This window comes from Megascapheus bottae, chromosome 24 (assembly GCF_031878675.1).
Source record: "Megascapheus bottae isolate mThoBot1 chromosome 24, mThoBot2.hap1, whole genome shotgun sequence".
In the NCBI taxonomy this organism is placed as follows: domain Eukaryota; kingdom Metazoa; phylum Chordata; class Mammalia; order Rodentia; family Geomyidae; genus Megascapheus; species Megascapheus bottae.
In genome coordinates this window covers 24,910,776-24,934,736 of record NC_143532.1, presented here as the reverse complement: position 1 = coordinate 24,934,736, position 23,961 = coordinate 24,910,776, and the positions used below count along the sequence as shown (strand labels likewise).

General features: G+C 38.5%; 1 protein-coding gene across 1 annotated transcript in view; it reads right to left on the bottom strand.

Annotated features, from left to right (window-relative positions):
- Positions 1 to 23,961, bottom strand: part of Brd7 (bromodomain containing 7) — a 41,627-nt gene that overhangs the window by 13,758 nt on the left and 3,908 nt on the right. Inside the window, exons 3-8 of the mRNA XM_090357665.1 lie at positions 17,748 to 17,877; positions 17,203 to 17,260; positions 11,335 to 11,479; positions 7,136 to 7,246; positions 1,174 to 1,358; positions 347 to 470 (exon numbers count right to left, since the gene is read on the bottom strand). Coding sequence (XP_090213791.1) covers positions 347 to 470; positions 1,174 to 1,358; positions 7,136 to 7,246; positions 11,335 to 11,479; positions 17,203 to 17,260; positions 17,748 to 17,877 — 753 coding nt within the window. The remainder of the gene's footprint in view (positions 1 to 346; positions 471 to 1,173; positions 1,359 to 7,135; positions 7,247 to 11,334; positions 11,480 to 17,202; positions 17,261 to 17,747; positions 17,878 to 23,961) is intronic.

The window sequence follows — 23,961 nt, the reverse complement described above, 5'->3', positions numbered from 1 at the left end:
AGCACTCTACCAGTAGGCCAAACTCCCAGCCCAAGTTCCACAATTTTAAAGAGCTGTGTGGACCATAAGGTTCTCAAAGTCATATTTGAAACTACTTGGGTTTAAAATGAATGTGCTCAACATTATGATCTCAGAAAGACCAAAACATGTTAACTGATTCCTTATAAGCTTAAAATATACTATTAACTGATTCCTTGTAAGCTTAAAATAAACTATACTATTTACTTGCTAATTTTAGAAAACCGTAATTCCACAGGGGGGAAAAAAAAACTCAGTGATAAGAAGACAGAGCAGAAATAGCACAAATGTTACTAATTTTTCCTCTGTGCCAGTGATGACTGCTCACCTGGCTGTTGGCCAGCCGCCGGGTCAGCTTCCCCCCAGACTCCTGCACAGCACGATCAATCTGTTCCTGCTCCCTTTCTGAACTGCTGTTCTTCCACTTATCCTCAAGCACGTCTTTGTCTTTTCTGAAACAAACATCCATGAACATTAAAATGATTTCCAATACACATGTAAGTAGAGACAGTTGTAGTGCTGTGACTAATTAAACTTTGTTCTCCAGTGACCTCGGAAGGGCTCTAATGAAGGAAAGACAATGGAAAACTTTCATACTTCCCTCCTTTTTGGCCCAATGTTGCTGTAAACATTTCAGGTTCTATCACAAAATGAACCCTACTATATATCTTATAAACAACAGATTTGTCGTTTACTTCTTTAGCATTATGACTGCAAAAATCCCAATCCATTAACTCCAAAAGTCTCCACAGTTGACAGTTTGGTGCTGCCAGTGACATGAGCATGTGGACTTGACGGCTGTCCAGCCACAAGGACGGCTGCCAGGACCCGTGGTTCTTTACTGCTCGTGCCAGCTGCTGTCTAATGGAGAACATGCACAGTCCTCAGCGACAGCTTTGAGTGTGCTTTTGCCCAACTCCTTTATGGATGAGGTAATGGATATACACTTAAACAAACAGTTCAATATGAGTCACTAAAAATAATCTGCTTTTAAAAACATGTTAATCCAAATATTCAGCCAGAATTCATATAGTGCTGTGTAAGCAGAGCTTCTCAGGTCATCCAAAATGACTTTCTTGACAAGAAATGGTCACAACTGACATACTGGGCCTTGGTCTTCCCATGTCAGGCTGAATCAGTGCTTTCCCCTCTTACTTCTTATTGTCCAGATTGGGACTCTGCAAAGTCTGTGCTTCAGCATCACCAGAGTCTTCCCTTTCTCGTGGCCAGCAGCCGCTGTCCTCCCCACTTTGCGAGGTGTCTGTTCTATCTTTCTGCTTTCGAGTTTTTTGTAAGTCTGCCATGAAGTCTATGCTCTGCTTTAGACTCTGAATTCTTTCCTAAAGCCATTAAAAAACATTCTTATTGTATGACAGCAACTGAGTTTTAAAGTAAATGCTCCCCCCCGCCCCCACCCCCGCCCAGAGTTTGCACTTACCTTGTCATTAAGTAGGGAAGAAAACCAATTAATGTAATTACACCATAGGAGTCCAATCTTATCTAGGAACCAAGTCAAAGTCTGCTTTTTGCAATTCATTCAGATGATTTGCAAAGTGAAAAAGCTTTACAATTTTACTATGCTACTAAAAACTTAACGGAAGAGAATGCATTGAGACTAAGGGTCCAGACTGTCTTATCTTCTGAGCCTTCAGTATGAGTAAGTACATAATGATTGGAGATTGTGAAGGACTTCACCTCTGCTATCCCACGGTGATCACTGATGATTTCAACACGGGTAGGAAAAATGGTTGCTACTACAGCTCCTTTCTCAGAATGCCTCACGGGGTGATCAGAGAACCAAGAGAAATCTTGTTTCTATTTTCTGAAACATGTATTAATTTTCCATTGCAGTGATGCACTGTGAAATTTTCACTATGGTCACGGGCTTGAGGTTTCTGAGTAACCTTGACCATTATGTTTTAACAGGAGAGTGGTTGGAAATTATCGTGCGTGCCACCACATCGGGGCTGCAATGCAGCAGCATGAAACTTTCACAGACAACGCAGCCAGAAATGCTCAATGACTGGCCTGAGGACACACACCAATGATTTATGTCAGGCCTCTCATTACTTGCCTTTCCTTTTCTTTCTTTGCTTTTGCCAGTCCTGGGGCTTGTACTCACTGCTTGGGAACTATCCCTGAGCTGCTTTTACTCAAGGCTCTAAGCCGTAGCATGCTAGCCTTGAGCCAAACTGTCAAGCTTCACAACCAGCCTAACAACACACACACACAAAAGTCTTTAAAATGTGCTTAATATTGGGCGCTGGTGGCTTAGACCTGTAATACTAACTACTGCTCTGAGAATTGTGGCTCAAAGCCAGTCCTGGCAGAAAAACCTGTGAAACTCATTTCCTATTAACCACCAGGAAACTGAAGTGGAGCTGTGGCTCAGGGACAGTCCCCAGATCCTGAGTTCAAGCCCTATGACCAGAAAAAAAAGTGTTTAATAATTGGAATATGTAGTCAATTCAATTTGATGCTTAAATTTACACTCGCAATCTGTAGGCACACTTTCATGTCTTTAGGATAAGTCCCAGACATGGAGGTTAAAGAGAACAAGTGGTACCCAGGGTAAAAATGCTACTCAATATTACTCAAGATTCACCAATGGCTTCAACCTAAATTCCACCACCTTTTTAATTCCAGCTAGAATTGAATTCTGTAAAGAAGACGCCACAATACAAACACTTGGATTTTTTTTTTTCTTTGTCAGTCCTGGGGCTTGAGCTCAGGGCCTTGAGTATTGTCCTTGGGCTTTCTCAAGGTTAGCGCTCTACTACTTGGGCCACAGTGCCACTTCAGGCTTTTTTTTCTTTTCTTTTCCCCGCCAGTCCTGGGCTCGAGCTCAGAGTCTAATCACTGTCCTTGGACTTTCTCAAGGCTAGAGCTCTACCACTCGAGCCTCAGCAACACTTCTGGCTTTTTTCTATGTATGCAGTACTGAGGAATTGAACCCGGGTCTTCGTGCATGCTAGGCAAGCACTCTACCACTAGGCCAAATCCCAGCCCCACTTCAAGCTTTTTCTATGTATGTGGTGCCAAGGAATTGATCCTCGGTCTTCCTGCATGCTAGGCAAGCACTTTACCACTAGGCCAAACTCCTGGCCCCTGGAAATTTTTTTAAAAAAATTAAAGATAACATGCACAGTTAATTTGAGAAGTCACAGTATAGTTAATTTTGCTTTGAAAGCATTTTTTTTGATAGTTAAATTAAGCTGCTGTCTATAGCTCATGCTTGTAATCCTAGCTAATTAGGAGGCTAAGATATGAGGATTGCAGTTGAAAGTCAGCCCAAGCAGGAAAAATTTCAAAGACTCTTATCTTTAATCAATCAATCACCAAAATGCTTGAAGTGGAGCTGTGGCTTAAGTGGCATAGTGCTAGCCTTGAGCAAAAACAGTTCAGGGACCATGCCCAGGCGCCAAGTTTAAGCTCTAAAACTGTATGCATGTGTATAGTCACACAATCTCCAAATAAGAATGCTATTTATTAATCCTCAGCTTTACATTATTAAATGACTAAATGCCAATTTTCCATTAATATAACTATTTTCTTAAAAAATATTATGAAGACAGGAAACTATGTTGCCTATGCTGGCTTTGAAACCCTAGGCTCAAGCCATCCTTCCATCTCAACCTCCCAATCAGAGAAAACTCCATGAGGTAAACAGTTTTATTGCCCCTATCCTCCCAGGAAAAATGCTGAAAGTTATACCTGGCCCTAAGTACCTGCTTCTGAACAACAGGCTTGGGACTGGAATCTTGACTGTTCTAATTCCAAAGTTACTATGCTATAAATAGTGCTGTTTGTACTGTAATATAACTTTTACTCAAATTATTTACTTAGCTATTCTTCCCTGGTTTATGCTTCTATCACTTGAGCCATACATCTAACCTGGCTTTTTTGATGGCTAATTGAGATGGAATCTCATGAACTCCAGGCTTTGAATCTCGACTTTTCAGGACTCAGTGTCTTGAGAAGGATTAACGTGTGTGTTCAGCTCATATTTAAATACTGTAACATGGAGAGGTAGGGCTCCTTAATAGACAGAGATTAGACAACAAGGAAGAACAGAGAAGGGAAAGTAGAATTTCCTTTCTGTGCTTTCACCCTTTCCACTCCCAGTAAAATTCAGGAAACACGGAAATCTTTTGCTTATTAAACTAGCAATGTAACACGAAGAGATGTTCAACATCTCTGGCCATAAAAGAAATGCATAACAAAATGAGATTTCACCTTACCCGGTAAGAATAAAAATTATCAAGAAAACTAACAATAATAGATGGGTGAGGATGTGGCCAAAAGGTACTATTATTACACTGTTGGTGGGAATGTAAAGCTGTTCAACCACTTAGGAAAGCAGTACATACTGCTTAAAGACTAAACATAGAGCTTCTCTATAGCCTAGCAATCTTACTCCTGGGCAACAGACCACAAACCAGGCTACACTAAAGCCACCAGAACCACCATGTCATTGCAGCACTGTTAATCTAGATGCCCATCAGCCCAGATGTCCATTAGTGGATGAAGGAATCAAGAGAAGGTGGTTTATATACACAATAGAATTCTATGCTTCCATGAGAAAGAATGACACAGCTCCATGGAAAGACTTGGAAAAAATTATACTAAGTTGGTCTGGGAATTTGGCCTAGTGGTAGAGTGCTTGCCTAGCATGCATGAAGACCCGCATTCAATTCCTCGGTACCATATATGTAGAAAGAGCCAGACGTGGTGCTGTGGCACAGAGCTCCAGCCTTGAGAAAGTACAAGGACAGTGTTCAGGCCCTGAGTTCAAGCCCCAGAACTGCCCCACCCCCCAAAAATATATATATTTACAAAAAGAAGTTAGCTAAATCCAAAGGAACATAGGCTGCGTGGTTTCCCTCATCTGTAGTAATTAGAATGTGCCTATAAGTTCACAAGTAAACACAATGGATAAGACAAATAATTGCAGTCAGACATAATTAAAAAGCAGTTTAAACATTCACACGGCGAGAAGAAAGGAGGATAATCTTAGGAGCGGAATCCAAGCGCTTAATAGCTATGTGCATATGATGCCTACTGAAATGAACTCCAAGAAATGGAAGCAAGAGGTTTTTTTTTTTCATTGTATTGTTTGCATTTTTTCTCTTTTCCTTTATTTTTTTCTTTGGTTTATTCTCTTGTGTTGCTGCTTTTGATTTCTGTACTCTTTGTCTTGTATATAAGTCTATCTGGTTTGGGAAGGGGAGGAGAAGGGAAGCACAGAAATGGTGGGACAAAGGGTCAAACCTACTAGACACTATACTGGAAATGAACTATACAACCTGTAAGGGAGGGAAGTCAGAAGGGGAAAACTGGGACAGAATAAAGGAGGGGGTGACACCTGACTTATGTAACTATAGTCCCACTGCAGTAGTTTGAACTCAATCACCTTGCTTGGTTGGATAGCACCCTATCACTTGACCCAAGCTGAATGTACTTTTACTTCAAATACGAAAAGCAGCTCTGAAATTTTAAAAAAATTTAACCAGTCCTGGGACTTGAACTAGCTGCTTTTGCAAGCACTCTTACCACTTCAGTCACAGCACCACTTCTAGCTTTTTCTGTTTATGTGGTACTAGGGAATCAAACTCAGGGTTTCATGCATACAAGGTGAGCACTCTGCCACTAAGCTATATCCCCAGCTTGCAGTTCTGAATTTTTAAATCTGGAAAATACTTTGTTTTAGATTCTTTCTTCAAAAAGATATTTTATATTTTCCTTTCCAAATTTTGTCCAAAACAGTTAACTGGTTTATATCAGTTTCTTAAGTTCTTCGGAGAGATGAAAGCTGACATTATCTGAAAAACTGAGGGCAAGAACAATCTTCACTTTTTCTTCTAGTTATGTGGATCCAAGAATTTCTCAAAGCCAAGCCACATTCAGACATTTGCACAACACAGCATTTCTTGAAATGTAAAATTGTAAATTACACAAATAAAAAAAGCAGATAGCTGGGCGCCTATAATCCTAGCTATTCAGGAGGCTGAGAACTGAGGATCAAGGTTCAAGGCCAGTCCAGGCACAAAAGGACCTGAGACTCTTATCTCCAAATAACCTCTAGAAAACGGGAAGTAGGGTTTGGCTCAAGGGTAGGGTGGTAGACTTGAGCTGAAGAGCTCAGGGACAGTGCTCAGGCCAAGTTTAAGCCCCATGACCACCCTCCCCCCGCCACTCCCCCCCAAAGGCAGGTTCATATGACTTTAAGTGCCCCATATCTTACTCCTTTCTCCTTCTACCAGTTACACCCCAAATCACTGCTTTCCAGTTTCGTTATAATTCTTAACTAGAATCTGTAAATCACCTTGGGAAATCACAGAGTAATTCTTCTTCACTAGAATTGTGGTCCCGGGTAATTACTGTTGCCCATGATCCACAAGTTAGTATAAGACAGCTCACATTATAACTCAGACTTTGAACTGTTATGTGTCACCTTTAATTAGTAGCAGGTTCATGGTACTCATGGTATTTTATTTCTCCTTTTCTTTCAGCAGATGCAGTGACTACCAAAGTTTATTCTTCAAATCTGTGCTGTCTTACTGTTATTCACTATATCACATACTTACAAACTCCTGATGCTAATATGTTGATGCCTCTGCAAAACATTTATTCCACCTCTAACACCTATTCCTATCCATTAATTCTTATCCTTCAAGGAAGAGCTCGATCATGCAGAAGCGGCTTTGAGACAGTCCCAAATATTTCTCAACTGTACATTTTCTTTCCACTAGAAGGAGTTCTGTGCTTTATCAAGAAGCACAGATTTCACTGTCACAAAGGGAAAGAGTTTTTCTTCTAAAGGGCTTCATTCTTAATTCAATCTTATCTTGGAATTCAAGTTGTTCTTCCACAGCAAAATGTCTATCCAGGAAATTATTAAGAACTTCTAGAGAAATAATTATGAGGGGCATATTTATTTACATCAATTCCAAGTAAGAACTTTGTTGTTTCTTCTTTTGATTTCCCCAATTTCTGGCTATTGACATTGTAGTGGATTTGCATCAGTATAACAATGGGATATAGCTATTTCATAATACTTATATTTGTGACAGATTTCCTTTTGGGGAGAAGTGGAAAAAAAATGAGCTGCTTTTACCTGGCTAAGAATTTTCATCCCTGAGTGCAACAGCTTCTTTGCCGCTTTATAATAAATGGTCTCTGGTTTATTGTAAATCATGGCATTAGTACACATTAGTTTGAAGTTATCCTATGGAGAGAATAGTAAGAAGAAAATATCATTAGAACAACTCCTCACTCTGAAACCATTTAGGCCCTCTAATAAGCAAAAACAAAATTCTAACATTCTGTTTATTAAACAGCACTAATAGCAATTTACTTAGTTTTAGTACTCACCAATAAAACAAATACTTTTAAATGTGCCTGTAAATCATTGTGGTTTTTATGTGTATAAGCCAACACTGGGACCTGAACTCAGGGCCTTGAGTTCTTGCTAGCCTTTGTCATTCATGGCTAGTGTGCTACCACTTAAGCCACCATGCCAATGTAATATTTTATTTTGCTGGTTAAATAGAGGTAGACTTTTCTACATACCTGGCTTTGAACCTCTTGGGTAGATAGGATTGAGCCACTGGTACTAGGCTCAATACCTGTACAAAAACTTTAACTTCTGGAAGCTTCAAATGGGTTTCTTTGGTCTAATTTTCATACAAAAAGAATTTGAAGTATTTCTATTTCATATTTAGTAATCTGGGTTCATGTACACATATTATTTAGTGTTAAAACACTATGTTTCTGCTTAAAAATTAAGTATTTTTTAAGCATCTGTACACTACCACAAATTAAATATAATTTGTAGAATATTTCAAAATCATGCCAATCTGTTATAACCTCAAGGAGTTAACACATGAAGTAGAGTAATCAAATGACTCACCAGAAGTATACTTTTGGTTTAAATTTCAAAGTAAGTATATGTATTAAAGCACTCAAGCCCACTGCATTTTTCCAAAGCTAAGAAATACTTACATTTATAAAAGAGTGGATGTGCCAAGACAACTCCCAGGAGAGAGTGATTGATGCCTATAATCCTAGCTACTTGGTAGGCTGAGATCAAGAAGACAAGCAGGGACAAAATGTTTGAGATCCCTGGTGTGTATTTCCTGTCCCAGTTATGAAGAAAATATAAATAGGAGGATCACAGTCAAAGCTGCCCTCAGCAAAAAAGTGAAACCCCTTTCAAAAAATAAGAACAAAGCCAGGCACCAGTGGCTCACACCTGTAATTCTAGCTACTCAGGAGGCTGAGGTCTGAGGATCGTGGTTCAAAGCTAGCCCAAGCACTATAAAGTCTATGAGATTCTTATTCCAATTAACTACCAGAAAACAGGAAGTGGTGTTGTGGCTCAAGTGGTAGAGAGCTAGTGTTGAGCTGAAGAGCTCAGGGACAGCACCCAGGCCTAAAGTTCAAGTCTCACAACCAACAAAAACAAAAAAATGAAACAAACAATAAAAAAGCAAAAAGGACTAGAAGTGTGACTCAAGGGGTACAATGCCTGTTTACCAAGTGCACAGGATGGAGTTCAAATCCCATTACCACTAAAATGAATAATAAAAAAAAAACAAACCCAAATCTGTCCCTATAAACTCCTACAAATCTAAAAAGCATTCAAATCCCATTATTTAATAGTAGTGACAGACAGCTTATAACTTTTTTTTTTTTTGCATCAGTCCTGGGCTTGAGCTCAGGGCCTGAGCACTGTCTTTGGACTTTCTCAAGGATAGAACTCTATCACATGAGCCTCAGCACCACTTCCAGCTTTTTTCTATGTATGTGGTAACGAGGGATTGAACCTGGATCTTCATGCATGCTAGGCAGGCATTCTACCACTAGGCCAAACTCCTAACCCATACAGCTCATAATTTTTACTAGTTGATTGGAGTTCAAAGCTACCCCACTCAGGAAAGTTTATGAGACTGTTATCTCCAATTTTTTAGCAAAAAGGCAAAAGCAAAGTTCTGATTCAAGTGGTAGAGCATCAGCAATGAGTGAAAAGCTCAGGGACATCATCACCCAGGCCCTGAATTTAAGTCTCGGGTCCAGCAGAAAAATGTGTGGGAGTGGATTTATGTACAGACTGCTTTAAAGGTACAACAAATTTGCTACTAGTTGGGGTTCCTTAGTTCTGGCCAAGTCTCTCAGTAGTCAGAGTTTTCCAGGTTCAGAATCTGATGAAATCTATGGAGTTTCTTCTCAAGTAAACACACAGACACACGCAGAAAACACACACAAAAAACTTGTAAAATTTTATTTATTGCTTGTCCTGAACAAGGATCTGTGCTATATTCTGATTCCATCAAGAATTACTGAACATCTATTTGGGAAAGGAAGGCAAGAGAAAAGAGACAGTACACAACTACATCCACATACTAAGTGGCCGTTCATTGATAACTGGTAAGAGAACATTCTAATCATGAATCTGATCAGTTCAGACAACCTTGAGACTTCTTAAATCTTAACTGAAATGTGTTAAACTTCATTGTCATTTATGTAATGCACTTGGTCATTCATGAAGTGATATGTTTGGGCACACTTTTCCTAATGTAGAAAAACTCCAAGAAGATACCTCACTTCAATTGTAAGAAGCCTGACCTAGCAACACCAACACTAACACTCAGAGGACACACTTTTCAATTAAGCAACAATAAAGTTTAAAATATGCTGAAATAAATGTTTTAGCCTATTCACCAGAAGATTTTCCATTTCTTTAATGAGAGTGGAATTCAGGATTTTATCTATATACTCACATTAATAGTAAAGAGAATTAGATGCTGGTGTTCTTCATAAATTTCAGTTGACTGAAAACATGTGGACACCGCCCCCCCCAACTCTACACACATACAAATGGAAAAACAATTGTTTACTACCTTATTTTCCTTCTGCAACTGTTTAGAGTCTAACCCTTAGATCAAGTGGTAGTAGTCACTATCATGTTTACATGAAAAATAATAAAGAGGATTATCTAAGCTAGTTAATTAGTGGTAGTTCAGTGAAGAGAAAACTTTAAACATATATAGTTTCTTTTCAAGATTAAAATGCAAAGTAGCCATGCTTTAATCGTAACTACTTAGAGGATCATGGTCCAAAGCACTCCAGAAAACTCTAAGGGAGCTTTGGTTCAAAGTGGTAGAATGCTTCCCTTGAGTGAAAAAACTCAGGGATAGCACTCAGGCCCTGAATTCAAACCCCATGAAAAGAGAGAGAGAGAAAAAAAAAAGCAAAGTGTACCCACAAAATCAACATACACATGACTAAAGACAGAGAAAAATTCATCTATAATATTATATAGTATTTGTGGCTTTTAGGTTCTTTCCATGTAACTTTCATTAAAATATTAGTTTTGCTATCTTGAATTAAAATTCTCAATTTTTGATTATGGCTGTGGCTCAAGTGATAGAGTACTTGCCTAGCAATTAAAGGCTCTGAGTTCAGTTCCTTAGTACTAAAAATTTTAAAATAAATAGAAGTAGAATAAAAAGATTTGTCTGATTTGCTTTCAGAGCTCACATTTTAAAAAGCCTTTTTTTTTTTTTTTTTTTTTTTTTTGCCAGTCCTGGGCTGGGGCTCAGGGCCTGAGCACTGTCCTTGGATTTTTCTCAAGGCTAGGAATCTACCACTTGAGCCATAGCACCACTTCTGGCTTTTTGCTATGTATGTGGTACAGAGGAATCGAACCCAGGTCTTTGTACATGCTAGGCAAGCACTCTACCATTAGGCCAAACTTCCGGCCCTTTAAAAAGCCTTTTAAGTAGCATATAGAGATTCCCTTCTTCAATACTTGCTTGTTAAACATGACACTTGAAATGATATAAAAAAACAGTATTAAAAACATCTTAAAAAAAAAAAAAAGCGTAAGCATTTAAGCCGGTTGCTGGTGGCTCATGCCCGTAATCCTAGCTACTCAGGAGGCTGAGATCTGAGGATCAAGGTTCAAAGCCAGCCTGGGCACGAAAGTTCATGAAACTCTCATCTCCAATTAACCACCAGAAAACTAGAAATGGCATTGTGGTTCAACTGGTAGAAAAGTGCCCCTGAGGTGAAGAGCTCAGAAACAGCACCCAGGCCCCATGACCGACCCCCCAAAAAAGCGTTTTAGAGGATAAAATTAAATATTTTGGACCCTAAAATATAACTCTTTGTAAAAGGGCAATTAAAAAGTGTCAGAGCATTAAATAGATTTCTAACAAGATTTTGTATATATAGGATTCAAGAATGACTCATTTTAACAAAGATATAGGTTAGTCAGTTTATAGTTCATTCTAGTAAACAAATAGTAATTACCTTTAGTTCTTCTATGGATTGGTAGTCATTGTTCTTGATCTTTTCTTTCATGGTACTAAAATCCATTGGATGTTTAATAATCATGGAGTATCCAGGAGCAATAAAATCAGTCACAGGAAATGAAAAGAAAGCACTTGGGTCTTTTCTGTGAAGATTCAGAAGACAAAGTTGTGGTTTATTTCCACTAAAAACTATTGGTTTTTGTACTATGGAATTTTGTACTATTGGAATTTGTACTATGATAACATCTACCCCCTTCCCCCGCCCTTTTTTTTGCCAGTCCTGGGGCTTTATCTCAGGGCCTGAGCACTAGCCTTGGGCTTTCACAGGGCTAGAGCTCTGCCACTCGAACCACAGCACCACTACAGCTTTTTTCTATGTACGTGGTGCTGAGGAATCGAACCCAGGTCTTCATGAATGCTAGGCAAGAGTTCTATCATTAGGCCAAACTCCCAGCCCTGTTAACATGCATTTCACTAAAAAAAAAAATTAAGAAAATAAATTGTCAAGGCTGGTTACTGATAACAAGATGAAGATGTTTTCCACTATTTTTTTTTCCCTAATAAAACTGAAACACCTTTATTCAGGAAATTTAAAATTATTTAAGATACTATTTACATAGATTTGTATCTTGTTTTTATATATAATATTATCTTAAGAACATTTTATTACAAATTATAGAAACATCTTTTTTTTTTGGTCCGGGGTGGGGGGTGGGAGGAGACGGTCATGGGAATTGAACTCTAGGGGCAGGGTGCTGTTCCTGAGCTCTTCAGCTCAAGGCTACCACCCTACCCCTTGAACCACAGTGCCACTTCTAGTTTTCTGGTGATAAATTAGAGATTAGAGCCTCACGAACTTTGTAGTGCCTGGGCTGGCTTTGAACCTTGATCCTTAGATCTCAGCCTCCTGAGTAGCTAGGATTACAGGTGTGAGACACTGTGCCCAGCTTAGAAACTTCATTTTTTTTCAATAGTACTATTTTATTCTCTTTTGTTACGAGATCCATTTTCCTATTGATCTTGTAAGCACTGCATATTAAAGTCTTCATACATACTGTTTGATTTCCATTCATTCAAAGCTAAAGTTGAAATCACAATAGTAGTGTTTGTCTCCCAGCAGTACCATATGGGAATTTTGCATTTAATCTTTCCTTTATTTCTTTAAGCAATTATTCACTTCTCTACCAAAGTTTCTTGAGCTCTATACTGGAGAGGGTACAATAATCTCACACTTGCATGGAACTTACAGTCTAGGATGTTGCTTCCCAGGTAATCAGCATTATCAGTATCATTGGTCCATATTATTTTCCCCTCGTATCTGGGACTTGAATTCATGGCCTAGCACTCTTGCTTACCTTAATTGACCATAGCTGGTGCTCTATCATTTAGCCATGCCTCCAATCCCATAAGTATCACTACAGATCTTGGTAGAAAAGCAGATTATTTGGCCTCAGATCTATTGAATGAGAGAAACTCTGCCACTGCCACTGCTACTGTGATGATAAGCGATCCCTCCCACTGATTCTGATACTTGCAGAAGAATGACTGTTCTCCAAGTGTCAGTTAGCAAGGAATCCAGAAGACTAAATTATATATTTATAATCTCTTTTGTTTTGTAAAATGCCAAGGGGAAAAAAAAAACTTAGTTTTAAGGTCAACTTAAACATTTATAATGAAAACTTCCTTTTCAGGGACGAAGGTTGTAGTCCTGGCGTAGAACGCTTGGCTACCACAGTAGGCTAGCCATCTGGGGTTAGGGTGCGGATAAATTCTTCCTAGAAGTTGCTTGATAATTAAATATGCATATAAGTTTTCTATTTTATAAATCAAATGTGGTATTTCTAACATGAGCATAAAGATTTTTTTAATGTTTCCCAAAAGCTTGGAAACTTAAGTTTTCTTTATCTAAATACCCCTTTTTCACTGAACTGGATGTGATTTGGGGCATTTTTAAAAAACAATTAAGTTATGTTGTTTTAAAAGTTCCTAGACATAAAACATGAAAAAGGAGGAAACTTTTTTTTTTTCCAGTCCTGGGCTTGAGCTCAGGGTCTGAGTACTGTCCTTGGACTTTCTCAAGACTAGAGCTCTACCACTTGAGCCTCAGGAACACCTCTGGCTTTTTTTCTATATATGTGGTACCAAGGAATCAAGCATGCTAGGCAAGCACTCTACCACTAGGTCAAACTCCAGGCCTACAAACTTCATTTTCTACCTTCTACCTTGTGGAATGTAGTTAACTGTTTTTCTGTGGTTAGTTTCTTAGAATCTAGTTTTTCCTTAGTATAAATAATACCATTATAAAATCCTACACACATCATTGTCTAGATTAGTTCATTAGTTCCTTAGGATCAATTCATATTATTAAAGTAAATCATGTCATATAAACATATCACTTTATTTTTTTGGCCAATCCTGGGGAATGAACTCGGGGCCTGAGCACTGTCCTTGGGCTTTCGTTAATGTTAATGCTCTTTCACTTGAGCCACAGCCCCAGTTCTGGCTTTTCTATATATGTGATACTGAGGAATCAAACCTTTGTGCATGCTAGGCAAGCACTCTACCACTAGGCCAAACTCCCGACCCTCATATTATTATTTTTGATTAACAACTGATTTCTTTTTAAAATAAATATTTTTATTATAATTAAGGTGTTATACAGAGGAGTTACCATTTCTTAAGTCAGTTGAGTACATTTTTTTGGACAATGTCATTGCTTCCTTTGCTTTTCCCTAGTTTCCCCTTTGTCCCTGCCTACAAGTCACATAAGTCATTTTCCACACAGTATCTATTAAGTACCATGCTATTTGTTCATCCTTTCTTCTTTCCATTTCTGTGCCACCTGCCTCACTATCTCCCTCAAGACAGCAAGAAAGAACCAAGATGAAACAAAAAAAAATCCAAGAAATAACAGCAGCAAAAACCTATCCTAGTTTAAATAAGTAGAATTTGACAAGTTGCCTTTAGGTTCTTCCCCTAAGGGTATCTTCCTTTAGTCTCACTGTGTGTGTGTGAATGCTCGAGTCCTGTATAATTTACCATGCCCTAGTGCATTTTACGTCTACTTTCATAAATGAAGGAAAACAAGCACTGTTTTGGTCTCTCTGAGCTTGGCTTGCCTTGCTTAATAAGATCTTATTAAGGTCCATCCATTTCCCTGCATATGACACAATCTTTTTCTTTGTAATGTGCACACTATCTCCATTGTACACACTAGCAGTTGTTTTTTATTGGTCGTGGGGCTTGAAGTCTAGGCCTGGGTGCTGTTCCTGAGTTCTTCAGCTCAAGACTAGTGCTCAGCCACTTTGAGCTTCAGGGCCACTTCTGGTTTTCTGGTGGTTAATTGGAGATAAGAGTCACACAGACTTCAGTGCTGGGGCTGGCTTTGAACCATGAACCTCAGATCTCAGCCTCCTACAAGTAGCTAGGATTATAGCATCTGACAATGCATATAATTTGTATTGTTTATGCAGGGGAACTAAAAAAATACCCCTAATTTGAAAATAGTGCTTTCTATCATAGGTTTTCAACTTTGGCTAAAATCAGAACTAGAAAAAAATTCTGTTGAGGGTGGAAGAGAGAAAATTTACCCTGGCCCCGTAAGACAGTATATTAAAGGAAGGTAGGTTTAAGGCAATGGTATTTCCATGATCAAGTACCAACACTGAAGCTGGCGTACTTGGCATTGGTATTTCTAGTACTGACAGTGCTCTACATGTTTAAGTCACTAGATTTTTTTTTCCTTACTTGGACAATTTGGCATACCAATTTCTTATTCCAAGTAACAGCAAAAATGTTTCTGAAAAATCCAATGACAATGTTATAAAATGTATTCTGCATGCTGCCAGGTTCAGTAATAAGTGAGGTATTTTATATCTAATTTGCACAAAGGCTATAAAGGTAATGGCAGCCTCACTAACATGAAAATAATGAGGCTCCAAAAGAAAAATCACATTTGCAATTATAAATCTGAAAGTTGAAGTCTGAATTCAGGTATGCATAACTGCCATTACTTTTCACCAAAAGGTATCTAAAACCGCAAAAGTAAAGGACAATATGAAAAAATATATGGAAATTGGTGTGGTTCATATACTTACTATGAATATCAACCACCTTGTCTACAGATGGTCCTTCAAAGCAATCAGAGCAAATTACATACTCTAAACCCAGTCATTTAAAGTTCCATTCCACAAAAAATGGAATTACAAGGCTTGGTTAAGTACATTTTTAAAGAATCAAGCCCAGTGTTGTCTCTGGATGGTAAAGAATCATCCAATCACTAAGGCTAATTAGAAAAAAAAAATGTGGTTCTGGTTCTGGGTTTTACCTCCCAAAATGTCCTGAGCAATGTTAATATCTTTGGACTTTTGAATACTTCCTTACGTAGATTTCTTTTAGGGTGACATTATTAACCTATACATTGGTTTATAAAAGGAAGCTGGAACATTTTATAGTCATACCAGGTCAAATATTTACCATCCACATTAAATACTTTATTTCTTTGGGACAACTAATGAATACTTAAGTGAAAAGCCTAGAGCTATCATTTTCTCAACTGTTCAACACCAAAAAAGAAGCCAACAACTACTGACTTTAATACAAAGTTGGGTTGACTACAGACTATACAGAGGCTTTTTATCCATAATGCCAGGTACTGGTGGCTTACACCTGCAATCCTGGCTACTTAGGAGGCTGAAATCTGAGGATTGTGGTTTGAAGCCAGGAAGAGTAGGAAAGTCTATGAGACTTGTCACTCCTTCTCATGAAAAGAAGGAAAGAAAATAAAGAAAAAAAAGGAAGAAAGAAGTAAAGAAGGCAGCCTGGAAGTAGAGCTGTGGCTCAAATGGTAGAGCCCTAGTCTTGGTAGTGCCTAGGTCCCAAGTTCAAGTTCCAGTCCTGGTTTCAAGTTTTAATATTAGAAATTATACTAGAAAAAGAGAAATTTGCCATTGTATAACCCTTTAAGCTGTGGGTAAAAATAAACCAAATAAGAATATCTAAAAGTTAGTCTCTTGGAGGACATACTAAATCCACTAGCACAAATGTTCACTGCAGCACTATTTACCATAGCAAAGATATGGAATCAACCCAGATGCCCCTCAGTTGATGAGTGGATCAACAAGATGTGGTATTTATACACAATGGAATTCTATGCTGCTGTCAAGAAAGAACGACATCCCCCATTTGTAAGGAAATGGAAAGACTTAGAAAAAAATCATATTAAGTGAAATAAGCCAGACTCGAACATAGGCTCAATGGTTTCCCTCATTTGTCATAATCAGTAAAAACCTTGGGCTCTCCTAGCAGAGATTTACAATAGAGCAAAATCTAGATATATAAGGCTATATAGTATGACGCTAAATGAAAGCATCTCCAGGATATAGAAACAAAAGCCATATAATGAGTGATTGTTGTCCTTAAAATACTATGTTATCTCTCATCTCTTTTGCTTTCCCTTGGTTATCTCATATTGTTACAGTATTTCACCTGGTTATCTGATATATTGTATATATGCGTATTTGGTTATTTGAAGTCTGATAGGGAAGGGAGGAAAACAAGATGAGGGGCGGGGATGGGGGGAGGGAAATGGAGACCAAGACATGAGAAAGGGTATCAATGTATGTGAAATAATGCACCTTCTATCTGGTGAATATAATGTAACCGTTCTATTAATTACAATAAAAATATATAAAAAAAATTAGTCTCTTGGAGTATTACTATGGCCTGGCCAAATATTTACCAACCTCATTGAAACCAAGTATGTTTGGATTTAGGCCACAAAACATGGCCTTCAGTAATCACAAATGAAGCATCTGGATGCTTCCCCCTTAAATCTTATTATAAGAAATGTTGGAAAGACAGTTACCTTTGCAATTGTCTCATTAGTTGATTCAAAGCTTCTTGAAGAGGTGTCTGTTCTACCTCTAAAGCAAACAGACAAAAAAATATTAAAAAGGGATATTACAGCAGTAGTAGCCTCTTTAACTTGCTTTCTATAAGTATCTCTATTTGTTTTGGGGCTGGGAGCATAGCCTAGCAGTTGAGTGCTCACCTAGCATGCATGAAGCCCTTGGTTAGAGTCCTCAGTACCACATACACAGAAAAAGCTAGAAGTGGCACTGTTGCTCAAGTGGCAGAATGCTAGCCATGAGCAAAAAGTGTCCAAGGACAGTGCCCTGGTCCTGAGTTCAAGCTCCAGGACTGGCAAAAAAAAAAAAAAATTCTATGTTTTAAAAAAACATGTGAAAAAATGGGTTCAATTCAAACTTAAAGCTAATTTAAAGTTCTTATGCAGAAACAAGAAAATTTTAAAGTTTCCTTCACCAAGTCTTTGACATAGAAACAGAAGGAGTCATTTTCCTTAGCTATAAGGCTTCCTCCCTTAGGACAGATAACTCAGTGAATTCCAACCTTCTTGTTTGGCGAGTGAGCTTGTAAAAGGCTTCTCAGGTGGTAAGTCTAATCTTATAGGGGTGTGACACTGGAGGTCTTGTTCTCCCTCATTCTCCACACGCTCTCGATCTCGCTTCCTTTTGTCTTCCTAAATGGAACAAAGGAAGAAAATTTAGAAATATTTTGGAATCAGGCCAGGAGTTTGGCCTAGTAGTAGAGTACTTGCCTAGCATGCACAAACACCAGGGTTCGGTTCCTCAAAAAGAAGAAATACTTTGGAATCAATACCTTTAAATATGTAAGTCATGTTAGTTTGTGTTTGGTACACTTGTACTCAGGCCATAGGTGCTGTCCCTGGGCTCTTTTGCTCAAGGCTAGTACTCTACCACTTAGGGCCATAGCACTGTTTATGGTTTTGAGTAGTTAACTGGTGATAAGGCTGAGCCTTGCACTCTTTTTTTTTTTTTTTTTGCCAGTCCTAGGCTTGGGCTCAGGGCCTGAGCACTGTCCTTGGACTTTCTCAAGGCTTAGCACTCTACTACTAAGCCTCAGCACCACTTCCAGCTTTTTTCAATGTCTGTGGTACCGAGGAATTGAACCCAGGTCTTCGTGCATGCTAGGCAAGCACTCTACCACTAGGCCAAACTCCCGGCTCTTGAGCCTTGCACTCTTAAACATGACCAACAGCTCTACTTCTTGCTTTTCCGTGGTTAATTGGAGATAAGAATCTCAAAGATTTTCCTGCCCAAGTCGGCTTCAAACATGGATTCTCAGATCTCAGCCACCTGAGTAGCTAGGATTCCAGGGTGGTGTGTGATACTGGTACCCAGCTTCATTTTAGTTGGAAAGAAGATCACTGAAAAGCAATGATCCTAAAAATGGGGAAATTTTTAATGCATTTTACTGCCATCTACTGGAAAAAGAGAGAATAACATGTTGTAAAAGAAAAGTGCTTTGGAAAGCCTGCCTTGGGGAAGGCTGCATAAAACTGAACTGTAAGTTCCTATCTCTTCCTCATACCAGCTGTACAGCCACCTAGTTAAGCATAACTTATGGCAAAAGGATAGCAATTATTATATTTTTCTTTGCAGTAAACGATACCTCATTAGAGAGGCTCTAATACCTAAAGAGTTTATTCTTTTTTTTCCCCCCCCCCCCCCCCCCCGGTCCTGGGCTTGAGCTCAGGGCCTGAGCACTGTCCTTGGACTTTCTCAAGGCTAGCACTCTACCACTTGAGCCTCAGCACCACTTCCGGCTTTTTGCTATGTATGTGGGGGTACCAAGGATCAAACCCGGGTCTTCGTGCATGCTAGGCAAGCACTCTACCACCAGGCCAAACTCTCGGCCCCTAAAGAGTTTATTCTAACTTAGTTTTGGCTATTTCTTTAGCTACTTTGGTTCAAGTTTTCAACCTGGGGTCTACAGTTCCTGCCGTGTGATCCTTGTCTCAGTGAAGTTCTTTTGTTTTTCAAAGTTTCATGGTAACACAAATGTATTTATAATAAAATGCCTTTTTAATAAAAAAAAGTGCTTCTTTATGCCACAACACATCAGAAAAATACTTACAAAAGCAATATAACATTCCTCAGAATACATCTAATAAAAGATTCTCACAAACTTTTGGTAAAAATGATAAAACATTGTTGGAGGCCATAGAAGAACTGAATAAAGGAGCTATACCATACGCAGGAAGAGAAAATCAGTTTCTCCAAAGTAACCAAACTCAATGTAATACTAATGAAAATTCGGAAACAAGTTTTATCATGCCAGTTGATAAGCTAATGTGTAGTTTACTGAAGAAGAAATTAAGAAGAGTTAGAATAGTTTTTAAAAAGAGCATCTGGATTTAGGAATGTAGTTCAGTTGTAGAATATTTGCCTAACATGCACAAAGCTCTGACTAGGTTCACTGACCACCCCCCCCCCCAAAAAAAAACAACAAAACCTAATAATGATAGCATGCCTTGCCAGACCGCAAATATTAGTAAAAAGTGGTGGTAACCAAGTTAGTATGGCCTGGACATAGGAGCAGACAAACCAAGAGAACATATTAGGAAGCCCAGAAACAGACCCACACATAGGAAAATCTTGGTATATCATAAAGGGGATATTATAAATCAACGAAAAATGGGTAGTTCCATAACAACTGCTTATTTACATGAAAAAAGAAAATTTTATCTCTACTCAACACAATTGTAAAAATAAACTCCACACTCAAATGTAAAAGGAAATATATAAAAGCAAAGCCTTGGATCTCCAAATAAAAGAATAGCCAGGTGCTGGTGGCTCACATCTGTAATCCTAACTACCCAGGAGGCTGAGATCTGAGGATCGCAGTTCAAAGACAGCCTAGGCATGAAAGTCCGAAAATCTGTGAGACTCTAATTAACCACCAGAAGATGGGAGTGGTACTCTGGCTCAAGTGGTAGAGCAGTGGCCTTGAGTTAAAGAGCTCGGGGACAGCACCTAAGCCCAGAGTTCAAGCCCCATGATTGAACACGAAAAAATAAAAAAAAGATTAAAACAAAAAAAGAATATTTACTTGAGTCAATATTTACTCGAGTAAATATTCAAGAGTAAATACTCAAGAGTAGGAGAATTTTTCCTTAAACAAGACACAAAAGAATAAATCTCAGGACCAATGGTGTAGCTAAAATGAAAAAGTATCTGCCCAGCAAGCAGGAATAAAGAATAAATTTTAGCAACACTCTAGAGAAACTTCCTTTCATAATACACAGGGAAACAAGACTATTAATATGGTACTACTTAAAAGAGTAAAAGAATTAGAACCAAGCACATACTACTTAATGGAAAATGAACTTATAAATTATGGCATCTTTACAAAATGGGTAAAATAAATGATCTAAAAATCTTATTGTCAATATGGATAATATTTATAAACAATTTCTAAAGAAGAAGGTTGCAGAATTATTTGTTGAAAATATGTAAGCATATATTATTTTGTGTGTGTGGTGCTGGAACCTCAACTTCTAGTTCAGGCAGTGTTGCTGACACAGGGATCACTCTTAGAGAATCCCTGATACTCTATATTCGCCGAACAAAGAACACAACTGGCTTCATTCAAAAAAAATTCTTAACTATACTCATGGAACACTTAGTCCTAAATGCCATTAATCAGGTGAACTGGTGTCTTTTTATCATAGTATATACAATATTAGGTATTTCATATATATATATATATACATAAATATATGTATATATGCATATGTGTGTACATATACATGTATATAAATATATAAAACCTTACTGAATATTGTGTATTGTCCTATGAAGTCCTTCAAGTGAAGCTTCACTGTGCACACTTTTGTATACTTTCATGAGAATATCTTAGGAGACACTTCCAGTCTTGTTCTAACCATTGCTCTTTTTGTATATCTTGATGCCATTGTGCATTAAGATGCATTTGGATACCAGTTTTTCTGGCCATAATGTTGAACAGAGGAGGGCAAGTAGCTGGATAGTTTCCATTTTACATTTTGGGAAGCCATGCTTGACTTTGAAAAACTTGGCATGAATCTTGTAAGTTGATAGGTTTAAAACATCTGTTCTATAGAATAGAGAGACACAGATTCTTCCTTCACATTAAATATAAAACGTGAACCAAGGGCAGCTTTAGAGGCTGTGTTCCCTACCCCAGATGAAAAGAACTAGTACCAGCAAACTTTCACAAAGTCAAGCAACACTGGTAAATTGCTGATGTGTGGCTTAACGGCCTCACTTCAAATTTAAAACAGTGCAGGCTTAAAACAATGCACTTATTTTCACCGGCCCACTTCATCACTGCTAATACCCAGATGTAAATGTGAACTGCTATTTATCTCAGGGTCAATGGAGGAGTCACAGAGTCATGAAATGGGAAAGCTGAAAAATAAACTAGGCATGATGATACATGACTGTAACCTGGAACTCGGGAGATAAAGGTAGGAGCATCTTGAGCTCAAGGCCAGATTGAACTGCGTAGTATCTTTTCATCAACTTATTTTCTCTCTCTTTTGATCAGTCGTGGGGCTTGTACTCTGGGCCTGGGTGTTGCCCCTAAGCTCTTCAGCTCCAGCGTAGCACTCTACCACCGAGCCACAGCACCACTTCTGGTTTTCCGGTGGCTAAATGGAGATAAAATTCACATGGACTTTACTGCCTGGGCTGGCTTTGAATTGCGATCCTCAGATCTCAGCCTCCCGAGTAGTTAGGATTATGGGTGTGAACCATTGGTGGCCAGCTGGAAACTTTTCTTTTTGGTTGTACTAGGGTTTTGAACTGGTACTTTAAGATCTGAGCCACATCTCTAGCCTTGCATTTTATCGCCAAGTTTTCTGCCCAAAGTAGCTTTGAAGTGTGATCTTCCAAATCTTAGTCTTCTGAGTAGCTAGGACTACAGGGGTGAGCTACCAGCAGCCAGCTTAGCGTGTAACTTTTTTTTTTTTTTTGCTAGCTGTTATGCATCCAAAAATTTAAGGAGGAGGGGAAAATCACCATACTTTCATATGGATGGTATCTATTTTACGATCGGGTTAAATCAAGAGAAAGTTTTTTTTTTTTCCATTGTTGATGATTGAACTCAGCATGTTACGCATGCTAAGCAAGTGCTCTACCACTGAACTACACCCTCAAATCATTCTGTGTCCTGTATGCTATGATTAGAATTAAGTATTATTCACTATAGAGTTTTTACTATTCATCTTACCTGTAGAGCATTTTAAAACTAGTCTGACTGAAAAAAAATTTTTTTTTGTTATTATAAAGGTGATGTACAGAGGAGTTAAAGTTACATAAGTCAGATAAAAAGTATAGTCTGGGGGGAGGGTAATGGGTACCAAGACATGTGAAAGGGTATCAATGTATGTGAATTAATGCACCTTCTATCTGGCAAATATCATGTAACCCTTTTACTAATTACAATAAAAAAAAAAAAGAAAGGCAAAGTTAAAAAAAATTAAAAAAAAAAGTATAGTCTGACATTTTAAGGTAAGCAAAGAAAATCAGTTAAGACATCTTTAAAAAGTTAAGCATTTTAGGAGAAAACTGGGGGGGAAGGCAAAGGAAGCGGTGACATTGTCCATAAAAAATTGCATTTGTGGGCCGGGAGTTTGGCCTAGTGGTAGAGTGCCTGCCTAGCATGCATGAAGACCCAGGTTCGATTCCTCGGTACCACATACATAGCAAAAAGCCAGAAGTGGTGCTGAGGCTCAAGTGGTAGAGCTCTAGCCTTGAGAAAATCCAGGGACAGTGCTCAGGCCCTGAGCCCAAGCCCAGGACTGGCAAAAAAAAAAAATTGCATTTGTTACCTGATTTATGAATGGCAGCCCTTCTGTATAACACCTTAATAACATCTAAAAACAAAAGTTAAACCGCAAGTTGGTGGCTCATGCCTGTAATCCTAACTATTCAGGAGGCTAAGATCTAAGAATCATAGTTTAAAGCCAGCTGGGCAGAAAAGTCCTCCTGAGACTCTTTATCTCCAATTAATGACTCAAAAGCTGGCTCAATATGGTAGAGTGCTAGCCTTGAGCAAAGAGCTCAGAGTGTACTCATGCCCCGAGTTCAAGCCCTACAACCAATAAAATCACCACCAAAAAGTAGCTAAGCATTTTGTGGTAGATTATATGCTTTCTCCAAACTTTTATTTTCCTAAGTAACTAACAGATTTATGATTTTAACAGAGTACAATACATCCATTCACTTTCCTCAATCAAAATACAATAACTTGTGGGAGTAATGGCGCACGCTTATCATCCTAGCTACTTGGGAGGCTGAGATCTGAGGATCAAGGTTCAAAGCCAGCCCCGGCACAAAAAGGACCTGAAACTTATCTCCAATTAATCTCTAGAAAACAGGAAGTGGGGCTTGGCTCAAGGGTAGAGGCAGTAGCCTTGAGCTGAAGAGCTCAGGGACAGTGCCCAGGCTGAGTCCAAGCCCCATGACTCACCAAAAAATAAAATTAAATAAAAATAAAAATAATTTGCTGGGGTGCCAGTGGCTCACATGTGTATCCTAGGTACTTAAGAGGCAGAAATTTAGAGGATCAAGGTTCAAAGTCAGCAACAGAAATGTCAGAGACACTCCATGTCTAAAATAAACAGGAAAAAGCAGGGCTGGGAGTGTGATCAAAGTGGCAGAGTACCAGCTGAGCTGGCATGAGGGTGCTTAGTAGTGTGGCCATGCTATTAAATTTTAGGTAACATACAAGCAGGAAAAAAATTCTAAGTTTGGAA